This window comes from Chiloscyllium plagiosum, unplaced genomic scaffold (genome assembly GCF_037043375.1).
Source record: "Chiloscyllium plagiosum isolate Xiang-an unplaced genomic scaffold, Cpla_swu_hap1 HiC_scaffold_37, whole genome shotgun sequence".
NCBI classification, from domain to species: Eukaryota; Metazoa; Chordata; class Chondrichthyes; order Orectolobiformes; family Hemiscylliidae; genus Chiloscyllium; species Chiloscyllium plagiosum.
In genome coordinates, this window is record NW_028270175.1 from 22,806,548 (window position 1) to 22,824,727 (window position 18,180).

Consider the following 18,180-nt stretch of genomic DNA (forward strand, 5'->3'; position numbering starts at 1 on the left):
TAAAACAGTATTTTATGCATTAAGTTCTGATACTGTGCTTTTACCAGTATTTTGTTTTACTTCTTTCAGGGCTTTGTAGCAGCTGTTTCTCCATTCAACTTCACTGCTATAGGTGGAAATCTGGCAGGAGCTCCAGCACTGATGGTGAGAAACAAGGATAGCAATTTTATTTTCAAAAAGGAAATAGGTTACAAAGTGAGTCAGGCTCAGTGTACGAATCTACTGCTGTGGATGGAATCTGAAATGTTTCCAGAAGTTTCAGCCCTATAAAAATGAAGAAATTGATTTTTTAAAAATCTGAATGACCAGCAGTAATGTGATCTAACTGAACCGAGGAGATTCTTTTGCATGGATTACTTTTCAAGTTGGTGAAGTTGTTTAAATATGTGAATCTATTTCCAGCTGGGAATTAATAACTAAAGGTGTTACTGAGGGTGAAGCTGTTGAACAAATGAACTCAGCCCCTTGTGGCATGCATAACAAGGAGGTGAATCTTTTACTGAATAATGCAGAGTTAATGTTTCCTAACAATGGATTCAAAGAGAATACTGAGAGGAGATCTTGGAAACAATAAAATTTGAACAGGACTAGATGGTAAATGTTGGAAGTATGTTTCCAATGACTGGGATTCCAGAACCAAGGGATTGCTGTTTAAGGATCTGGGGTAGGTCATTTAGAACTGAGATGAGAAGAAATTTCTTCACCCAGAGAGTGGTGAGCCTGTAGAATTCTCTTCCACAGAAAGTGGTTGAGGACGAGACATTGAATGTTTTCAAGAACAAGTCAAATGTAGTTCTTCAGGCTAAAGGAATCAAAGGGTATGAGGGGAAAGCCGGTACAGGGGACTGAGTTGGATGATGAGCTATGTTCATATTGAGTGATGGAGCAGACTGGAAGGATGGAATAGCTGCCTCCTTCTCCAATTTTGTACAATTCTATGTTTATCACAACAGAAAGAAAAAGACAGATTTGAATCTTGTTTAAATTATTGAGGTGAAAAATTATTAACTAGTTAATGATATGGTAACACAATAGAGAATTACCCAAAATCAGTAAAGTAAAACAAAGAACTTCAGATGCTAGAAATCTGAAACAAAAGCATAGGTTGCAAGAGAAACTCTATAGGTCTGGCAGCATCTGGAGAGAGAAGGCAGAGTTAAGGTTTCATGCCCATTGATGACCCTCCAGAACCCAAAATCAGCAATAACTTCAGATGCTCATTTACAGGCCTCTATAATAGGTAGACAATTGCAGTACAAGTCGTTCATTAACACAAACTCGCTGCAACACGATTTACACATTTGGGGACACTGTTTCTAAAGCGCGAAGTTTGAAAGCATGTATTCTATAACGTGATTCAGGCCCCCTTGGTTTAAATGGTGCTGCTATTACGGGATTGCACAAGAATGGAACGGCTACATTATAGCAGAACTGACTGTGTTAGAGGTATTTTTTCCCCTGGTTAATTTAGAGTATAGCAATTTTGTTTTGTTTTATGTACCTTTTTATGTCAAACTTAGAACTGTTTCAAGCTGGGTCAGAATCCTCAAACTCCCTCTCTAACAGTATTGTGGCTGCATCTACACTAAATGGACTGCAACATTCCAAGAAGGCATATAACCACCACCTCTTGAGGGCAGTTAGAAGTCAGCAATAAATGCTGGCTCAGCCAGCAAAGCTCACATTCCCTGAATGAATACGAAAGGACTGATGCCCACTTTTCTTTTTTAAAAAAAAACAAGAAAATATGCTCCAAGGTTAGTATAAATCACTTTGACCATCCACCATTTAATTGTATTAGAGACAAATAAATAAATTTATCTCTCAAAATTGAGTGGATTACGATCTTTAATTTTCAAAACATGTTGCCAAAATACCCTGCTGGTTATTTTCATTTGTTTGGAATTTTAAAATAAAAGCACAGTTGAAAACAGTTGCTTGGAAATTTTTGGCCACAAAATGTCCATTGTTCAGTTCAGCTGGATATCCTGTAGTATGTGCATTTTCATAGTATGCTGTTACGTTGTAGAATTTGATTATATTAACTTCACTTTAAAATGCACCATTAACATAATGAAATAAACCTTCAAAGGCTTTTTGCAAGAGTGTAGCTCAAACAAAAAAAAACTTGATACAAAGTCATGAGGAGACATTTGGGGTGGGTGAACAAATCTTAGTGAGAAGAAGTATGTTTTGAGGCAGGGCAGTTGGAGATGTTTAGGGAGGGAATTCCAACAGCTCTGTCCTTGATAGCTAAAGACATAGCAATCAATGATTGTGTGGAGATGAAAGTAGGTAGTTAAGAGAGGATCAGTAACTGTTCAGAGTCAAAAAAGGACACTGACCTTGTGGGCATTTGGCTCAGCCTCCAACAATGTCAAGGAGAGAGTTGAAGTTCGTAGCTAGGGTAAAATATATTGGACTTTGGTCATTCCAATATTGATTGTGCTTTCTGCTTAATCAGTACTGGATTTGGATTAGGCAGAATAAAAAAAGAATGAGAGACTGGAAAAGTCAAGAGAGGTGGTGTTGGGCCGGGTGGGTAACATCAGGGTGCATGTAAATGTGCTTTAGGATGATGTCATTGAAGGGCAGTATTTAAGTATGTAAGGAATCAATGAAAGATCTTTGGTGCCTCTGGGGATGCTGGTCCAGAGGAGCAGGAAGAAAAGTCATTACAGGTGATTGTTTGGTTACTAGATAAGTGTGGAATCAGATGAAAACAATTTCACCCATGTGGAAGCAGTGTTCTTGCTAATTTTTTTTCTCATGCATGGACCTTTGAGATCTGGAGAAGGAAGTCAATGCTGCAAACAACATTGGCATGCTGATCGCCATGCATGGGCCTTCAGTGGCTGGCAGTGTTCACAGCTGTTCAGTTTAGAGGAATCATTGCCTGGAAGGAGTTGTTGGAGAACAGTGTGGTCCCAATACAGGGAGACATCATGATATACTTGCCTCCAGTTTGAATATCAATCACTCACAACCATGTTCACTTTCTTTCTTAGTCAATTTCACATTCAAACTGCCATGGCCCCTTTTAATCTCGTAAACATCATTTTTGCTATGTAGTCCATTATAGTAAGGCACTTTTGTGAATTGACTTTTGAAAGTTAGTACACATTAACAGCATTACTTTAAGAACTTGAATTCAGTTTGGCAGATTAATTTGCCTTTATCAAATCATTTGTTAACCTATGTTCTTCCAAATGCAAATTAACATTTCTTCCTGACTGCATTACCTAAAAGTTTTCTGAACACAGCTGTTGGGAGCACTGGTCTGGAGTGGTTGGACTAGTCTCGCTCCTGCCTTTCAGAATAAGTGTGTGACATTTGGAATTCACTAGACCTCACCATTTCCATATTCAAGGGAGATTAAAGATTATGTCAAACAACCACAATTTCTATCCTTGGTTCCCTCAGCCAGTTATGATGCAATCTATCCATACTATGGGACTACTCTAAGCATGCCAACCCTTTAATCAATTCCTTATGTATCTTAATCCTATCTAATTTCTCTACTGTTTCTTGATATTGGTTGAATCCTCTTCTTTTGTGATGACTGAAGCAAAGTACTCATCTTTAGACATGCTGTCTGCTTCTTCTGAACTGCATTTTCCTGTTAAAATGTTTTTGTGCAGAATATTATTTTTTCATTATGTATTGTGGTTTTAGAATTAGTGAATTTTTTGCAGGAAAACAAACTGTTGTGTTGTGATTCTAGGGTAACGTGGTGGTCTGGAAACCCAGTGATACAGCTATGGCTGCAAGCTACACTGTGTACAAAATACTTCTTGAAGCTGGCCTGCCACCGAATGTCATCCAGTTTGTTCCAAGTGATGGGCCACTATTTGGAGAAACTATTACAGAATCTGAGCACTTAGCAGGAATCAACTTCACCGGCAGTGTCCCGTAAGTAGTGACAACAGCAACAAATTATGTTCATGGAGCAGCTTTAACAGGCAAAATTTAACAGCAAGCTAAAGAAGGAAGCATTAGGACAAGTGCTCAAAAGCTTGGTCTAAGAAGTAGGTATTAGAGAGCAGCTTCATAGAAGGATGAAATAAGTTTAGGAAATATTATCCTACAACTTTGGGCCACTGCATATGAAGGTACAGCCATCAGTGGTATGATGAAGGGACGGGAATTGCAGAATTTTCTATTATTGGAATAGCATGGAGAAATTATAGAAATGGGGACCCAAAGAGTGATTTGAACATGAGGATGAGCATTTTAAAATCAAGGAAGTGGGAGGAGTCTGGGAATTGATACAAGCCCATGAGCAAGGGCTGACGAGTGAATGGTACAACAGAAGTTATCTTGTGGATGGCAATGTTTTGGGGTCACTTAGGATATGGAGTGTGGAAGATATGGACAAGGATATAATTTGCGGAGGTGAGACTGTAATTGACCAGTATTAGTAACTATAGAAGTATGGTATCAAATGGAAGATCAATGTAGGTGACTTTGATAAAGTTTATTTTTCTGCAAGAGATAAGGTGCAGGCAAAATAAATTTAGGTTGGAAGTGGAATGAAAATTCAGAGGCATAAAAATAAATAATCAGAGATGGCATTGCAGTAGAAACAAAAGGAAACAGAACAAGATGAGATGACAAGACTTGAGGGTATGCTATGACAATAGAAGAATCACTAAATCTGAAAGAAGGCAAGGTGAATAGAGATATGTTAAAATCAATGTGTTTGTGAAGCTTAGATGCTGAGAGAGAAAACAGTGAAGGAATCTCAGGGCAAAACAAGGAATGGTACTTGGGTGATTTGTAGAGAACAAAATTTTAAAGGAGACACTGGTGGAGTGTAACAAAGTAAAGTGATAGGAGGGAAAGGAAGTAGAGATGCAAGCCAAGATGTGTTTTGGTAAACAAACAGTGTTGGAGAAACTCAGCAGGTCCAGCAGTGTGAAAGAGAAACAGGGTTAATATTCCAAGTCCAATTTGGCTCCTGTTCAGTGAGAGTCATATCAATTCCGCAGGTGCTATAAGCAGTGTCAGTGATGGAAGGTGTAGGCAGACAAGAAACCTTTTAATAAAAGGAGGAAATGTCATCATCCATGAGCCAAGTTTTTTTTAAATCAAGGTGATGTGGTTAATACAGTTATCCACAATGAACTCATTGCTATGAAGGACATTCTGGAGAGATACAAAGAAGGTTGGTGATTGTTGATTACTTGCAAGTCCAAATGATGAGTGGGGTTGAAGGAGGTTTGGTAAAATTAGCCCCAGTGGATAAGCTACATGTGAGGCATAGGTCAAAAGATCTTTTCCAAGGGCTACTTTTTGATATTCAGGGGTTACTTTATTTTCACTAATACATAAGATGATACAGTCATATCGTAATAATACCCTCTGTAAAATGTTGACATAATTCTCACAAGCAGAATGAAAATAGATCATTTCCTCAATAATTAACAACACTCCACTAAATTTAAAACCACAATGTAAGAAGAAAGAAATAATTACCTGGACACTGCATTATAGATACACGAGGCATGTGTTAACAAAAATTACTTTTTCAAAGATAGCCAGCATACATTTTGCACAAAAAGATGTCATAGTAAACATACCTGAAGACTGGTGAGGTCACAGCTGATATAATTCTATAAAGAAAGTAGAATAATTTTCACTTCGCAGTTACAACTCCTTATTGTCTCTCAGCTCTCAATTTCAGATTTAAATATAACAATTAACAGTATCCGTTACATTTTTAAGTATGGTAGCTCCTGACCTTGTGTAAACTTTACCTAGAGATTTTACGTTAATCTGTATGGAATTCATTACCTCAGTAATTTAAAGTTTTCTTGGATTCTAGTTAGATAAGTTTTCCTTTATTGACACGTTTAGAACTATTCTCTTTCCTTTTGTGCACTCTCTCTTTCCTCACCTCTTGCAGCTCCTTAACCCCCACACCCCTCTTACAGCTTCCCTCTGGTCCCTTTGCAACCTCCCTCTTCATTCCATCCCCTCAGTGTTTGAAGCTTCATTCTTCCCCTAGGAGTGCACTGCAGCCGCCACTTCTCCCCACACCCTCATAGCTCTTGCTGCCTCCTTTTTTCTCCCCTCTTTTATCCTTCTTCCCTTCCATTTCTCCCCTTGTTAGATCCTCATTCCATTTCTCCCTCCCACAAAAAAATAGCTACCTCGTTCCTTCACAAGCCCTCTTACAAGTTTAGCCCTACATGGTAGATAGGACTCCCTGATCTGGCAAAAGACCCTTGACAAGCAAAAGAGTTATCGTCCCATCCTCAGCAAAAGTTGGCACCTAGCTCCCTATCCTGGACTCACCTTTGACCGATGCTTCCCTGGTGATTCCCTCACTGTCAGCACTTACTTTCCTAATTGCTGGATATTTCTCCAATCACGAGCTAGGTTCCCCCCCCCCTCCAACCAATTTGCTCCTGATATGGTCACTTTCTAGAGAGAACCTGTGTGTGATTGGAGGAGCAACTCCTTTCCACTTCCTCCCTTCTACTTATAATGATGACTTTTCTCCAGTTGGTCATCTCGGTGAGTGGATTCTCCTGGGTGTTTTGACAGTCTTAATGGACAGATCTGCCTGCAACCCACATGTGTTTTGAGTGTTAGTATGCACATCAGTGAAAGAATAAATGTGACATTTGGGGTCGCTCCTTGTAGGAGGCAGTAACAAGCACTGGAATTTCCTCCATATATGAAAAAATGAGAAGCTGAGAAGGAATCTCCAAGCTTAGTCATGAGATAATGAAGCCTTTGACCAACAGCAGGAAAGCACAAAGTTACGAGTGGTCATTTAGAGAGGTTGAAAAGTCACCCAGAGGTGAGAAATTAAAAGGTGGTTTGTATTGGTGGTGAAATGGGAGATAAGAAAGAAGGTTCCAAAGATAAACAGGTGGAGGTAATGAGCTTTGGTCTGGAATGGCAGCCAGAAAGAGAGAGACCACAGATTTGGGCTACCACAATGGTGTGTGATTTGGAGATTTTAAGACATTTTATGATCCTGTCATGAAGAATTTGGAAAAAATTCTCCTTCATATTAGATTATAGAAAGATATATAAAGCACTTGCACTCTAATTTCTCATTTATTTTAACTATTTCAAGTGAGCTAAGTATGTGATCAAATTAGCAAATACTTCTGAGTTTGTAGCATTTCTTGTCTAATAAATTAAGGGAATGTTATAGGGAGTGAAGTGAAATAAATAACTGGAGAAAAGAAGAAACCTCTTGCAAAATAACTCCACTGCGAAAGATCAACAATCAGAACCATAAATCAATAGTCAGGCAATCCTAAGGTATACAATGGATAGAGTAAGGATGGAATTCTTTTTAATAAGTAGAGAGATTGAAACTTACTTTAAGGCATTTGATAAAGCCCAGCTAAGCAATATTAAAATGGAGGGACTGCAATCCAGTGCAAATCAGCATGAACAAGAGTAATCAATAGGTGTAACTTGTTACAGGTACAGATTATAAGGAGATTTTGCTGAAAGTTAGAGTGTAGCGAATGGGAGGTCAACAGTAGTCCAAAATTTCATTGAGTATGAAGGCAGAAAGAGGTAACAATTAGGGTTTTAGCAACAGATGAGTTGAGATGGGGAGAATATGGAATTCAAAACTTGACTGTGCATTGAGGAAATTCTGGAGTTTGCTATTTGTTTAATTCATTCTATTTAAGGTTAAATAGCAATTTGAAAGCAGAGCTAGCTGCAACAAAGATCTATGCAGCTTGTGCTAATGTGCAAATTTGAAGTACCTCAACATTTGGGTGCTGTATTTGCATGTTTACAAGTTTGCATGGATAATTTTCATTGAAATTTATACCAGCAGGTCTCAAATGTTTGAGGAAGGTTTATGGTTGTAGGAATTCGCTTTCAAATTTTCAGCAAAGAATTGACAGCACGGACTGAATTGTCATCTGTGCTGTTTTTAAAAAAAAATTCAGAGAGATGTAATTCGATTTACTTAAAACAGAGGGAGGCCATTGTGCTACCCCTCTGGTGGAGTGCTTTAATTAATCTCACTCTCCTGCTCTTCATACCATATTATTTCTTCAAGTATTGAATTCCCACTTCAAAATTAATATCGATATGATTTCACCATGCTTTCATGTATGTTCCAAATCATATCAATTCAGTGTCTAAGAAAAGAAAATTCTTATATCCCGTAGTTCCTCTGTCAAACATATTACATTTGTTTCCTCAGGTTACTGACCATTCTGTCACTGAAATGGGAAATAATGAGAAACTTTCAAGAATTATTAACATTTTGAACACCTGTATCAAATCTTGACCACTTCTGTAAGAGTTTTTAAGATTGATTTTAAGATTATTTACAGAGAGCGAATGATTTGTGATGAATTGAAAATTGTTTGTAACAAAAAGAGAAATTCTGGAAAATCTCAGCAGGCCTGCAGCATCTGTGGAGAGAAATCAGAGTTAATGTTTCAGGTCCAGTGACCCTTCCTCAGAAAATTATTTGTTACCTCTTAAAAATATTGTGAAAGCTTGAAAGGTACATGCATGTCAATTAGCTATTTGTCCTTCTCCAGAACATTTAAACATCTTTGGAAGCTGGTGTCTAAGAAACTGGACAAATACCGGACTTTTCCTCGCCTCTCTGGAGGTAGGAATATTTTGATGTAACTCAAATGAACCCTGTTTTGGGAGGAAATATGAGGATAGATAATGCAAAATAAAATAAAGGTTACAGTTTTAAAACAGACGTAGGAGCAGTTAAACCGGAGGGCCCATGTGCACCACTTGTTGAAGGTGGCATAGCAGATTAAGAAAGTTACAAATATCATGTTGAACATGGACTTCTTAAGTAGAAAAGGAAGTTATGTTGAACCTTACAAACCAATGATTTGTGTTCATTGGAACTATTACATCCAATTCTGGCCACCCATACTTTTGAAAGGGCGTGATGGCAGAAAAAGCTTTCCCAAAAGAATATTCCCAAGAATAAGGGATTTAATTTATGTAATAGATTGGGGAAATTGGAGACATGGTTTCGTAGATATTTGATATAAAGATGTTCAAACTCGTAGTCCAAACAGAGTAAATAGGGAAAAAAGTTTTGTAAGACTGGAAGAGTCAAGAGCTTGGGAACAATTCTTTTGGGGTCAATGACAAAAGGGCTAAAGGCAAATGAGGAAAATTATTCAGTAAATGGTTAAGATCTGGAATGCATTGCCAGAAGTGTAGTGCAGACAGACAAGGCCATCAAAAGAATATTGAATAATTAACTAAGGCGAGAAAATGTTCAAGACTAGCAGAAAAAAAGAGTAAAGTAAGACGAGCTGAGTTGCTCTTCCATGTGGATACAGGTCAAATTGTTGCCTTATGTGCTATAACTATTCTGTGGTTCTGTAATAATCTTTGTAATTTACAGTATTTTTGTGTCATCCACAAGCTAAATATTTACACAGAACGTAACTTCTTGGTGTTTCTGAAGTCCTTGTTGCAGTTTCAAGTTTGCTTTTAATCCCAAAATAAGTATTGGATATTGAACTTCAAATCAGCACTGACAACAGGAGAACTCTTTTCCAAGCTAGATTTATTACAGAGAACTTTATTTTCATGTACATGTTCATTTGAATAATGTAGCAGGATAGTAGTTTGTTGGACTTAATTGCTGCAAGCCATCTGAAGTGTACTTCTTTTTGCACTACATTAGATATCCCTTAGCAGTATACAAGAATAATAATTACCAAAAATCCACAGCCCATTATTGATGTACTGTTTTTGTACAAAGGCAAATGGTTAAGAGCCCAAAATATTTTGAACAATGAATTGAGAAGGCAAAACTAACATCACAGGAAGCATGAATTCTGTAAGCTTTCTATATGCTGTGAGTAACAAAATATTGCTAAGATCCTAGTACTTAAAACAAAACATCAAGAACCTCCACTGCTTTGGACTAAAACCTTGACCTTTTTTTTCCCTACTGCAGCTCCATGGTTTTTTTCTAGCTTGCACTGATTGATGCAAATAAATAGCACTGTCAAAATTTTAAAACTGGAACTACAAGATCTCTGTGATCCATCACACTGCTAGATCTTTTGCCCTAGTTGTGCCTGCCCTGCATATTTTCTCCCTTCAGTTAATTATTCAATGTCGTTTTGACGGCATTAATTAAATCTGTCTCCAACACACTTACTAGCAATCCATTAACCTTTGGCTGCTGCTGACTCACATTTTCAGGTCTCCAAAGTAACCGCATATAAACAACAAAGAAAATTACAGCACAGGAACAAGACCCTTCGGTCCCCCTAGCCTGCGCCGATCCAAATTCTCTATCTAAACCTGTCGCCTATTTTCTAAGGATCTGGATCCCTCTGTTCCCTAACGATTCATGTATCTGAATAGATACAGCTTAAATGATGCTTTCGTGCCTGCCTCTATCACCTCCACCGGCAATGCGTCCCAGGCACCCACCACCCTTTGCGTAAAGAGTTTTGCACGCATATCTCCCTTAAACTTTTCCCCTCTCACCTTTGAACTCATGACCTCTAGTAATTGAATCCCCCCCACTGGGGAAAAAAATCTTTTTGCATTCACCCTGTCTATACTTCTCATGATTTTGTAGACCTTAATGAGGTCCCTCCTCAACCTCCATTCTTGTATTAAAAATGTTCCTAAGCTACTCGACTTCTCTTCATAGCTCGCACCCTTCATACAGGCAACTTCCTGGTGAACCTCCTCTGCACCCTCTCCAAAGCATTCACGTTCTTTTGGTAATGTGGCGACCAGAACTATACGCAGTATTCCAAATGTGGCCGAACCAAATGTGACATGGTTACAACTGTAACATGACCTGCGAACTCCTGTACTCAGTACCCAGTCCGATGAAGGAAAGCATGCCGTATGCCTTCTTGACCACTCTATGGAGTTGCATTGCCACCTTGAAGGTACAATGGATCTGAACACCCAGATCTCTCTGTATATCAATTTTCCCCAGGACTTTTCCATTTACCGTCTAGTTTGCTCTTGAATTGGATGTTCCAAAATGCGTCACCTCGCATTTGCCTGGATTGAGCGCCTCTGCCATTTTTCTACCCAACTCTCCAATCTATCTATATTCTGCTGCATTCTCAGACAGTCCCCTTCCCTATCTAAGCTACTCCACCAATCTTAGTGTCATCTGCAAACTTGCTAATCAGACCCCTAAACCTTCCTCTAGATCATTTATGTGTATCAGAAACAACCGTGGTCCCAACATGGATCCCTGTGGAACACCACTGGTCACAGTTCTCCGTTTTGAGAAACCCCCTTCCACTACTACTATCTGTCTCCTGCTGCCCAGCTAGTTCTTTATCCATCCATCCAAATCACCCTGGACCCCGTGTGACTTCACTTTTTCCATCATCCTACCATGGGGAACCTTATCAAATGCCTTACTGAAGTCCATGTATGTGACATCTACAGCCCTTCCCTCATTAATCAACTCTAAGGATAATTTTTATATTTGCAGAATGTGGTGGTAAGAACTTTCACTTTGTGCACAAATCAGCTGATATTGGCAGTGTGGTAAATGGTACCATTCGTTCTGCCTTTGAGTATGGAGGGCAAAAATGTTCAGCCTGTTCAAGAATGTATGTTCCTGATTCATTGTGGCCTGAAATTAAAAAGAATCTCCTGGAGGAGCAGAAGAAAATTAAAGTGGGAAATGTAAGTAAGACAGAATTCAAACCACTTGTTCTGACTTTTTTTTTTCTTTTTATTGAGGATCCCAGGTGAAATGCCAGGGTCCATAAGGCAGGATAACACCAAAGCTGAAGATAGTAATATGTGGTAAATCAAGAAGAGTGATTAGGTGAACTAAGTTTGTGCTTAAGCCTGTGGATTGAAGATGATGTGACAAAGTTGGGTTTAATGGCTTTTATGTACCTTGAATATGAAACACAATCTGTAGTGAGAAACTATGTCATACCCTAAATTGATGCTGATAATATGCTTTTGATTATTTCTACCTTTTGAAAGAGGTAGCACTTTTAGCATTTCATAATCAATATCATTGTTTGCACATCATTCCACACTGTCTATAAAACCTTCCCTACACAATATTCCATCTCTAGACTGCTGTGAATTCCATCCTCTTTCCCCATGTACACTGGCTGAATGCCAAGATTTAAGCCATCATACCTATGACCTCTGGAATTCTTTTCCAGAATTTCTCTATTCAGTTGTCTGCCTCCATTCTTCAAAGACTTCTTGCTTCAAAAGTTAGCTGTAAGGTCACCTTCCTTCATTTTCCCTGTTCTCTCTCTTGTTTATCAGCCTCCTTGTGAGATTCCTTGCATGTTTGTCTTTATTATTGGAATTTTAGGAATGCAAGTGGTAATTTTTCTGTAAAGGTTTGCTGATCATTTCTGGATACTGGAATGTCTTGCAGTGTTCATAAGATTTATTATAGTAAAGTCGTCTAAAATGTGCGCAATCATCTCCAATACTATGAAGAAAACAGAAAGCAAGAATCTTTGAGTGTAGCAGCCACTTGCAAGGTAAATAAAATAATACTTGAAGCAGTGTCAACTTATTTATTATCAAACATGTGAATTCACGGAGAGAGACTGGATCTCTTCATTTTAATTGCCTAAATACCAAAACAGAAAACTAGCAAAGACTTAAATTCTTGACAAAGGTGAGGGCCTGATAATATTTGTAAACAAGGAGATATACTGAAAGTTCAATGGTACATAGGCACAAATTCAGGTACAGGGATATCCGAAATCGCTTCAGGTTTTTTTTTTATACAGCAAAAAAATCCTGAAGAACAAATATGTATGTTTAACAAATAACAGATTCAAAACTTGCTGAAAAAAATGATGGAAACTAAAAGTGAGAGGTTTACTCTCCCTAAGTGATCTGGGATATCCTACAAATTTTAATCATAACACTACTCTTTTTTTTGGTGTGGTGGTTTTTCCTGACACTTTGGTGTCTATAGGGAATGCATTTTCCACCAAATCTACTAGCGCAAATACTAATATCTTCCTGGAAAAGTTTTTTTTATTACATAAAATACAAAAAAAAAACCAGGTCTTGGAGACATTGACTTCAATAAACTTTCCAATTATCCTGTCTTATTCCCATACTACCCCAATAATGTTGCAGCATTACATGAACTATTTTGAATAAAAACCGTATTTTGAAGTAGCTTCAGAGGGAAGTAGGTATTGTCAAAGTAGCACTGTGGAACTGACATTTGCTGAAGGGTTGTACCCAAACATTAACCTGCCTTTCCTCTTTTAGACCTAAATATTTCAAATATTTTCTAATGTAAGGCTATAAATTACTGTTGATGATAATAGCAAACAGATACTTAACATTCCTGCATATCATTCCTCCATCCAATTTTTTTTTTTGAAAGCATGCAGTTAACCTGATTTAAAGTGAGTGGAAGAATGCATTACATTAAAATAACTGACATAGGAATGCAATATGAATACACTGAACATTGGTGTGTTCCAGGCACCAGCAGTAATTATTGATCTAGGCTGATATGACTTTTTTAATTTTTCAATGGAAGTAACAACTTTCAAGTAGAAATATATTTCAATAATTAAAAACCAAAATCACAAATGTATATGTTGTACCATGTACATTTTTATTTTGTTTTTCCCCTGTATTCTTTCTTGGGTTGTGGGTGTTACGGGCAAATTATTGATTACCCATCCATAACTGCCCTTGAGTCTAATAGCTTGCTTGGCTATGTCGCAAGGCAGTGAAGTGTCCACACTTTGCAGTGCATCTGGAGTATAGGCCAGACCTGGAAACAGAAGTAGATTTCCTTCCCTAAAAGACATTGGTGCACCAGATGGGCTTTTACAATAACCAGCAGTAGTTACATGTTCACAATTACTGAAATCAGCTTTTATATTCCTATTTTACTAACTAAATTTAAATTGTCATGGTATGATTTTAACTTATGTCACCAGGGTAATAGCCTCGGCCTCTGGGTTACTAGTCCCATGATGTTACTCCTGCTTTACTGATGTGCTCTTGGATGAACCTGATTGCAGTTAGGGCTCTCCAGCACACACACACATTTCCCAGCTACAACACAGTAACAAGTATTCTTTATGAGTATGTAATCCAAATGAAAACCAATCCAAAGATCCTAGCTGACCAGCTTCAGGGCAGTAAACTCCAATAAAATTCTAAATATGGGGCTATCAGTGTCATCCTGTAAGTTAAACAAAGTTGATTACCATTTCCATTACAATTTCAATCTCTGTTATTTCCAATTACTACATATGCAATTGTCAAAAAGTGCAAATATAGCCAGATAATATATTTATGCCAGGAGCAACTTCCCCTGACTCAAAGCTTTCTATTGCTTGTCCTGAAGAAGATGAATCTTCATATGAGACAGCTTTTCAACAAATTCCACTAAATTCCTTTGAAAACACACAAATAGTTTAATTTCAAGGACAAAACCTAATGCTCTGAATTTAATTTTCAAAATGAACTAAGGATTTAATTCATGTTAGTTCTCAGGCCTCATTTAAATGTAGTTGATTCTCTCCCAGCATCAGTGATGTGAAATCACTTGACAGGATTTGGGAAGCTGGAATGTTGTCCTTCAGGATTGGATCTGTAGGTAGGTCAGGGACGTGATTACAGAATGGCATTTTGGGGCTGAGGAATCTGGAGAAGGGAAAGCCTCTGATTTTAAAATTAAAAGTCACTGTTCTAGATCTTCTGAGCATGCAGTTCCTTGGTACTGGGGTTCACTAGTGAAACCAGATCCAAAACAAAATCTTGTCTTACACAATTAAAATAGCTTTTGAATCTACATCATCACACCTTGATTATTGCATCCCAACCAAAATGTAGCTAGAGGTTTGTGAGAAAATGGCAAATAAGCTTCTGCCATGATCTCAGCTGCTGCCAACTTTGATGTCATTGGATATGGTGGGCATAGTCCCAACAGGTTTATGTCCGTGTTTAGGTAACACACAGCCTCCTCCCATCTCTTTGTATCTAACTCCACCGATCATATTCATTCATTTCTTTGTCCCCTTGTGTTTATTTAGCTTCCACTTGAATATGTCAATACAGTTAATTTCCACGTCACTCCCTGTAGTAGCAAGTCTGTCTCCCTGGGTAAAGCCATTTCTCCAAAATTTTCTTTTGTATTTATTAATGACTTGCATCTGTTGCCCAGGTCCTGGTCTTGTGTGGGGCATAAACACTGGCGAGAAGCAATTGGGCTGACTGGTCTGCTTCTGTGCTGAAATATTTTGCAATCCTTTTGTAATGAGGCCACAGTGGCCTAATGAATAAGGCCTCACAGCACCAGGGACCCCGGTTCGATTCCCGCCTCGGGCAACGGTGTGTGGAGTTTGCACATGTCTGCGTAGGTTTCTTCCAGGTGCTCCGGTTTCATCCCACAATCTAAAGATGTGCAGGTCAGGTGAACTGCCCATGCAAAATTTCCCATAATGTTAGGTGCATTTAGTCAGGGGTAAATATAGGGTAGCGGAATGGGTGTGGGTGGGTTACTCTTTGGAGAGTCGGTGTGGACTTGTTGGGCCGAAGGGCTTGTTTCCATACTCTAATCTAATCTAATTTATTCAGTTATTTCTCAAAAGATACAATACTTAAACCTAAGCCTCTGGCAAAGCTTTTCATGTTTAACAAATTGAAAGAATTTTCTCTGAATCTCTCTCCTCACTGATAATTTCAAAATGACCTTGCATCACTAATATGTAATTAGAGAAACATGGAAGATAGGAGGAGGCCATTCAGCTCTTCAAGCCTGCTTCGCCATTCATCACAACCATGGCTGATCATCCAACTCAGTAGTCTAATCCTGCTTTCTCCCCATAGCCTTTTGATTGCATTCGCCTCAAGTGCTATATCTAGTCGCATCTTGAATATGTTCAATGTTTTGACATCAACTACTTCCTGTGGTAATGAATTTCACAGGCTCACCACTCTTTGGGTGAAGAAATGTCTCCTCATCTCCATGCTAAATGGTCCACCTCAAATCCTCAGGCTATGACCCCTGGTTCTGGAAGCACTATTGGGAATATCCTCCCTGCACCTACCCTGTCAAGTCCAGTTAGAATTTTATACATCTCCTTGAGATCTCCCTCCACATGACTGAATTCCAGCGACAACAATCCTAACATAGTCAATCTCTCCTTGTTTGTCAGTCCCTGGAATCGACCTGGTAAACCTTTGCTGCACTTCCTCAAGAGCAAGAACATCCTTCCTCAGAAAAGGAGACCAAAACTGCATACGGTATTCTAGGCATAGCCTCACCAATGCCTTGTATAACTGCAACAACAACTGCAACTCTAAACCACTCGCAATGAAGACAGACGTGCCACTTGCCGTCTTTACCACCTGCTGCACCATGCTTACCTTCAATGACTGGTGCACAAGGACACCCAGGTTCTGTTGTACACTCCCCTCTCCCAGTTTACAGACATTCAGGGTTTTGCTTCCAAAGTGAATAACCTCGCATTTATCAAACTAACCTCTTTCTATTCATTCCATCACAGTTAATTTTTTAAAAATTAAAATCTTGATTTCTACAGTGCCTTTCAGGATTTTGGGATGACTGTTCAGTTTATAGCCAGTTAAGGATTTTACTAAGTACTCAATGTTGTCGTTTGAAAGTATATGTTCCACCAGGAGCCCACAGACAGCAGTGAGATGATTTTAATGTTGATTTAGGAATGATTTTGGCCCAGCACACTGGGGAAACCTTACTTTGTTCTCTGAAATAATTATGTGGAATCTTGTATGTACTGTATCCCTGATTTTTGTGGGCAAATCTCTGGAATAGGATTGAACCCATGACCTTTTGAATCAGAGCTAATAATGTTACCACCAAGCTGTAGTTGACAACTAAATCTCCTTTTAACCTTCTCTGCTCCAGCAGAAGTAATACTGCTGAATCAAGTCTGATAGGGATGCATAGAACACAGAACATAGAAAAGGGCAGCACAGAACAGGCCCTGCAGCCCATGATGTTGTGCCGAGGATTATTCCTAATCTAAAACAAAATAATCTAACCTGCGCATCCCTCAATCCACTGCTTTCCATGTGCGTGTCTAGCAGTTGTTAATGACTCTTCTTCCACCACCACTGCTGGCAACTCATTCCATGCATTCACCTACCTCTGACATCTCCTCTATACCTTCCTCCTAATATCTTAAAACTATGACCCCTCGTGCCAGTCAATCCTGCGCTGGGGAAAAATCTCTGGCTATTGACTCTATCCATGCCCCTCATTATCTTGTATACCTCGATCAGGTCATCTCTCTTCCTCCTCCTCCTCCTCCTCTCCAGAGAGAAAAGTCAGAGCTTAGTCAACCTCTCTTCGTAAGACAAGCCCTCCAGTCCAGGCAGCATTCTAGTAAACCTTCTTTGCACCCTCTCCAAAGCCTCCGTATCTTTCCTATACTAGGGCGACCAGAACTGGAGACAATATTCCAAGTGTGGTCTCACAAGGGACTTGTAGAGCTGCAGCAAAACCTCGCAGCTCTTAAACTCAATTCCCCTGTTAATGAAAGCCAAAACACCATATGCTTTCTTAACAACCCTATTCACTTGGGTGGCAACTTTGAGGTGTCTATGCATTAAAACACCAAGATCCCTCTGTTCCTCCACACTGCCAAGAATCCTGTCTTTAATCCTATATTCAGCATTTGGGTTCAACCTTCCAAAATGCATCACTTTGCATTTATCCAGGTTGAACTCCATCTGGCACTTCTCAGCCCAGTTCTGCATCCTGTCTATGTCGCACTGCAGCCTGCAGTAGCCCTCGATACTAACAACGGCACCTCCAACCTTTGTGTCATCAGCAAATTTACTAATCTACCCCTCAACCTCTTCATCCAAGTTATTTATAAAAACTACAAAGGGCAGAGGCCGAAGAACAGAGCCCTGCGGGACACCACTGACCTCCAGGCAGAATACTTTACATCTACAACCACTCTCTGCTTTCTGTCAGTCAACCAATTTTGAATCCAGACAGCCAAATCTCCCTGAATCCCATACCTCCTGAATTTATGAATGAGCCTACCATGGGGAACCTTATCAACTGCCTTGCTGAAGTCCACATACACTACATCCATTGCTCGACCTTCGTCGATCTGTCTTGTCACCTCAAAGAACTCAATAAGATTTGTGAGGCATGACCTGCCCCTCACAAAGCCACACTGACTG

The 18,180-nt window shown here is 39.1% G+C and overlaps 1 protein-coding gene across 1 annotated transcript in view; it reads left to right on the top strand.

The window, feature by feature from the left end:
* aldh4a1 (aldehyde dehydrogenase 4 family, member A1) overlaps positions 1 to 18,180 on the top strand; it is a 47,401-nt gene that overhangs the window by 18,436 nt on the left and 10,785 nt on the right. The window contains exons 7-10 of the mRNA XM_043675840.2: positions 70 to 144; positions 3,725 to 3,912; positions 8,541 to 8,614; positions 11,465 to 11,661. Coding sequence (XP_043531775.1) covers positions 70 to 144; positions 3,725 to 3,912; positions 8,541 to 8,614; positions 11,465 to 11,661 — 534 coding nt within the window. The remainder of the gene's footprint in view (positions 1 to 69; positions 145 to 3,724; positions 3,913 to 8,540; positions 8,615 to 11,464; positions 11,662 to 18,180) is intronic.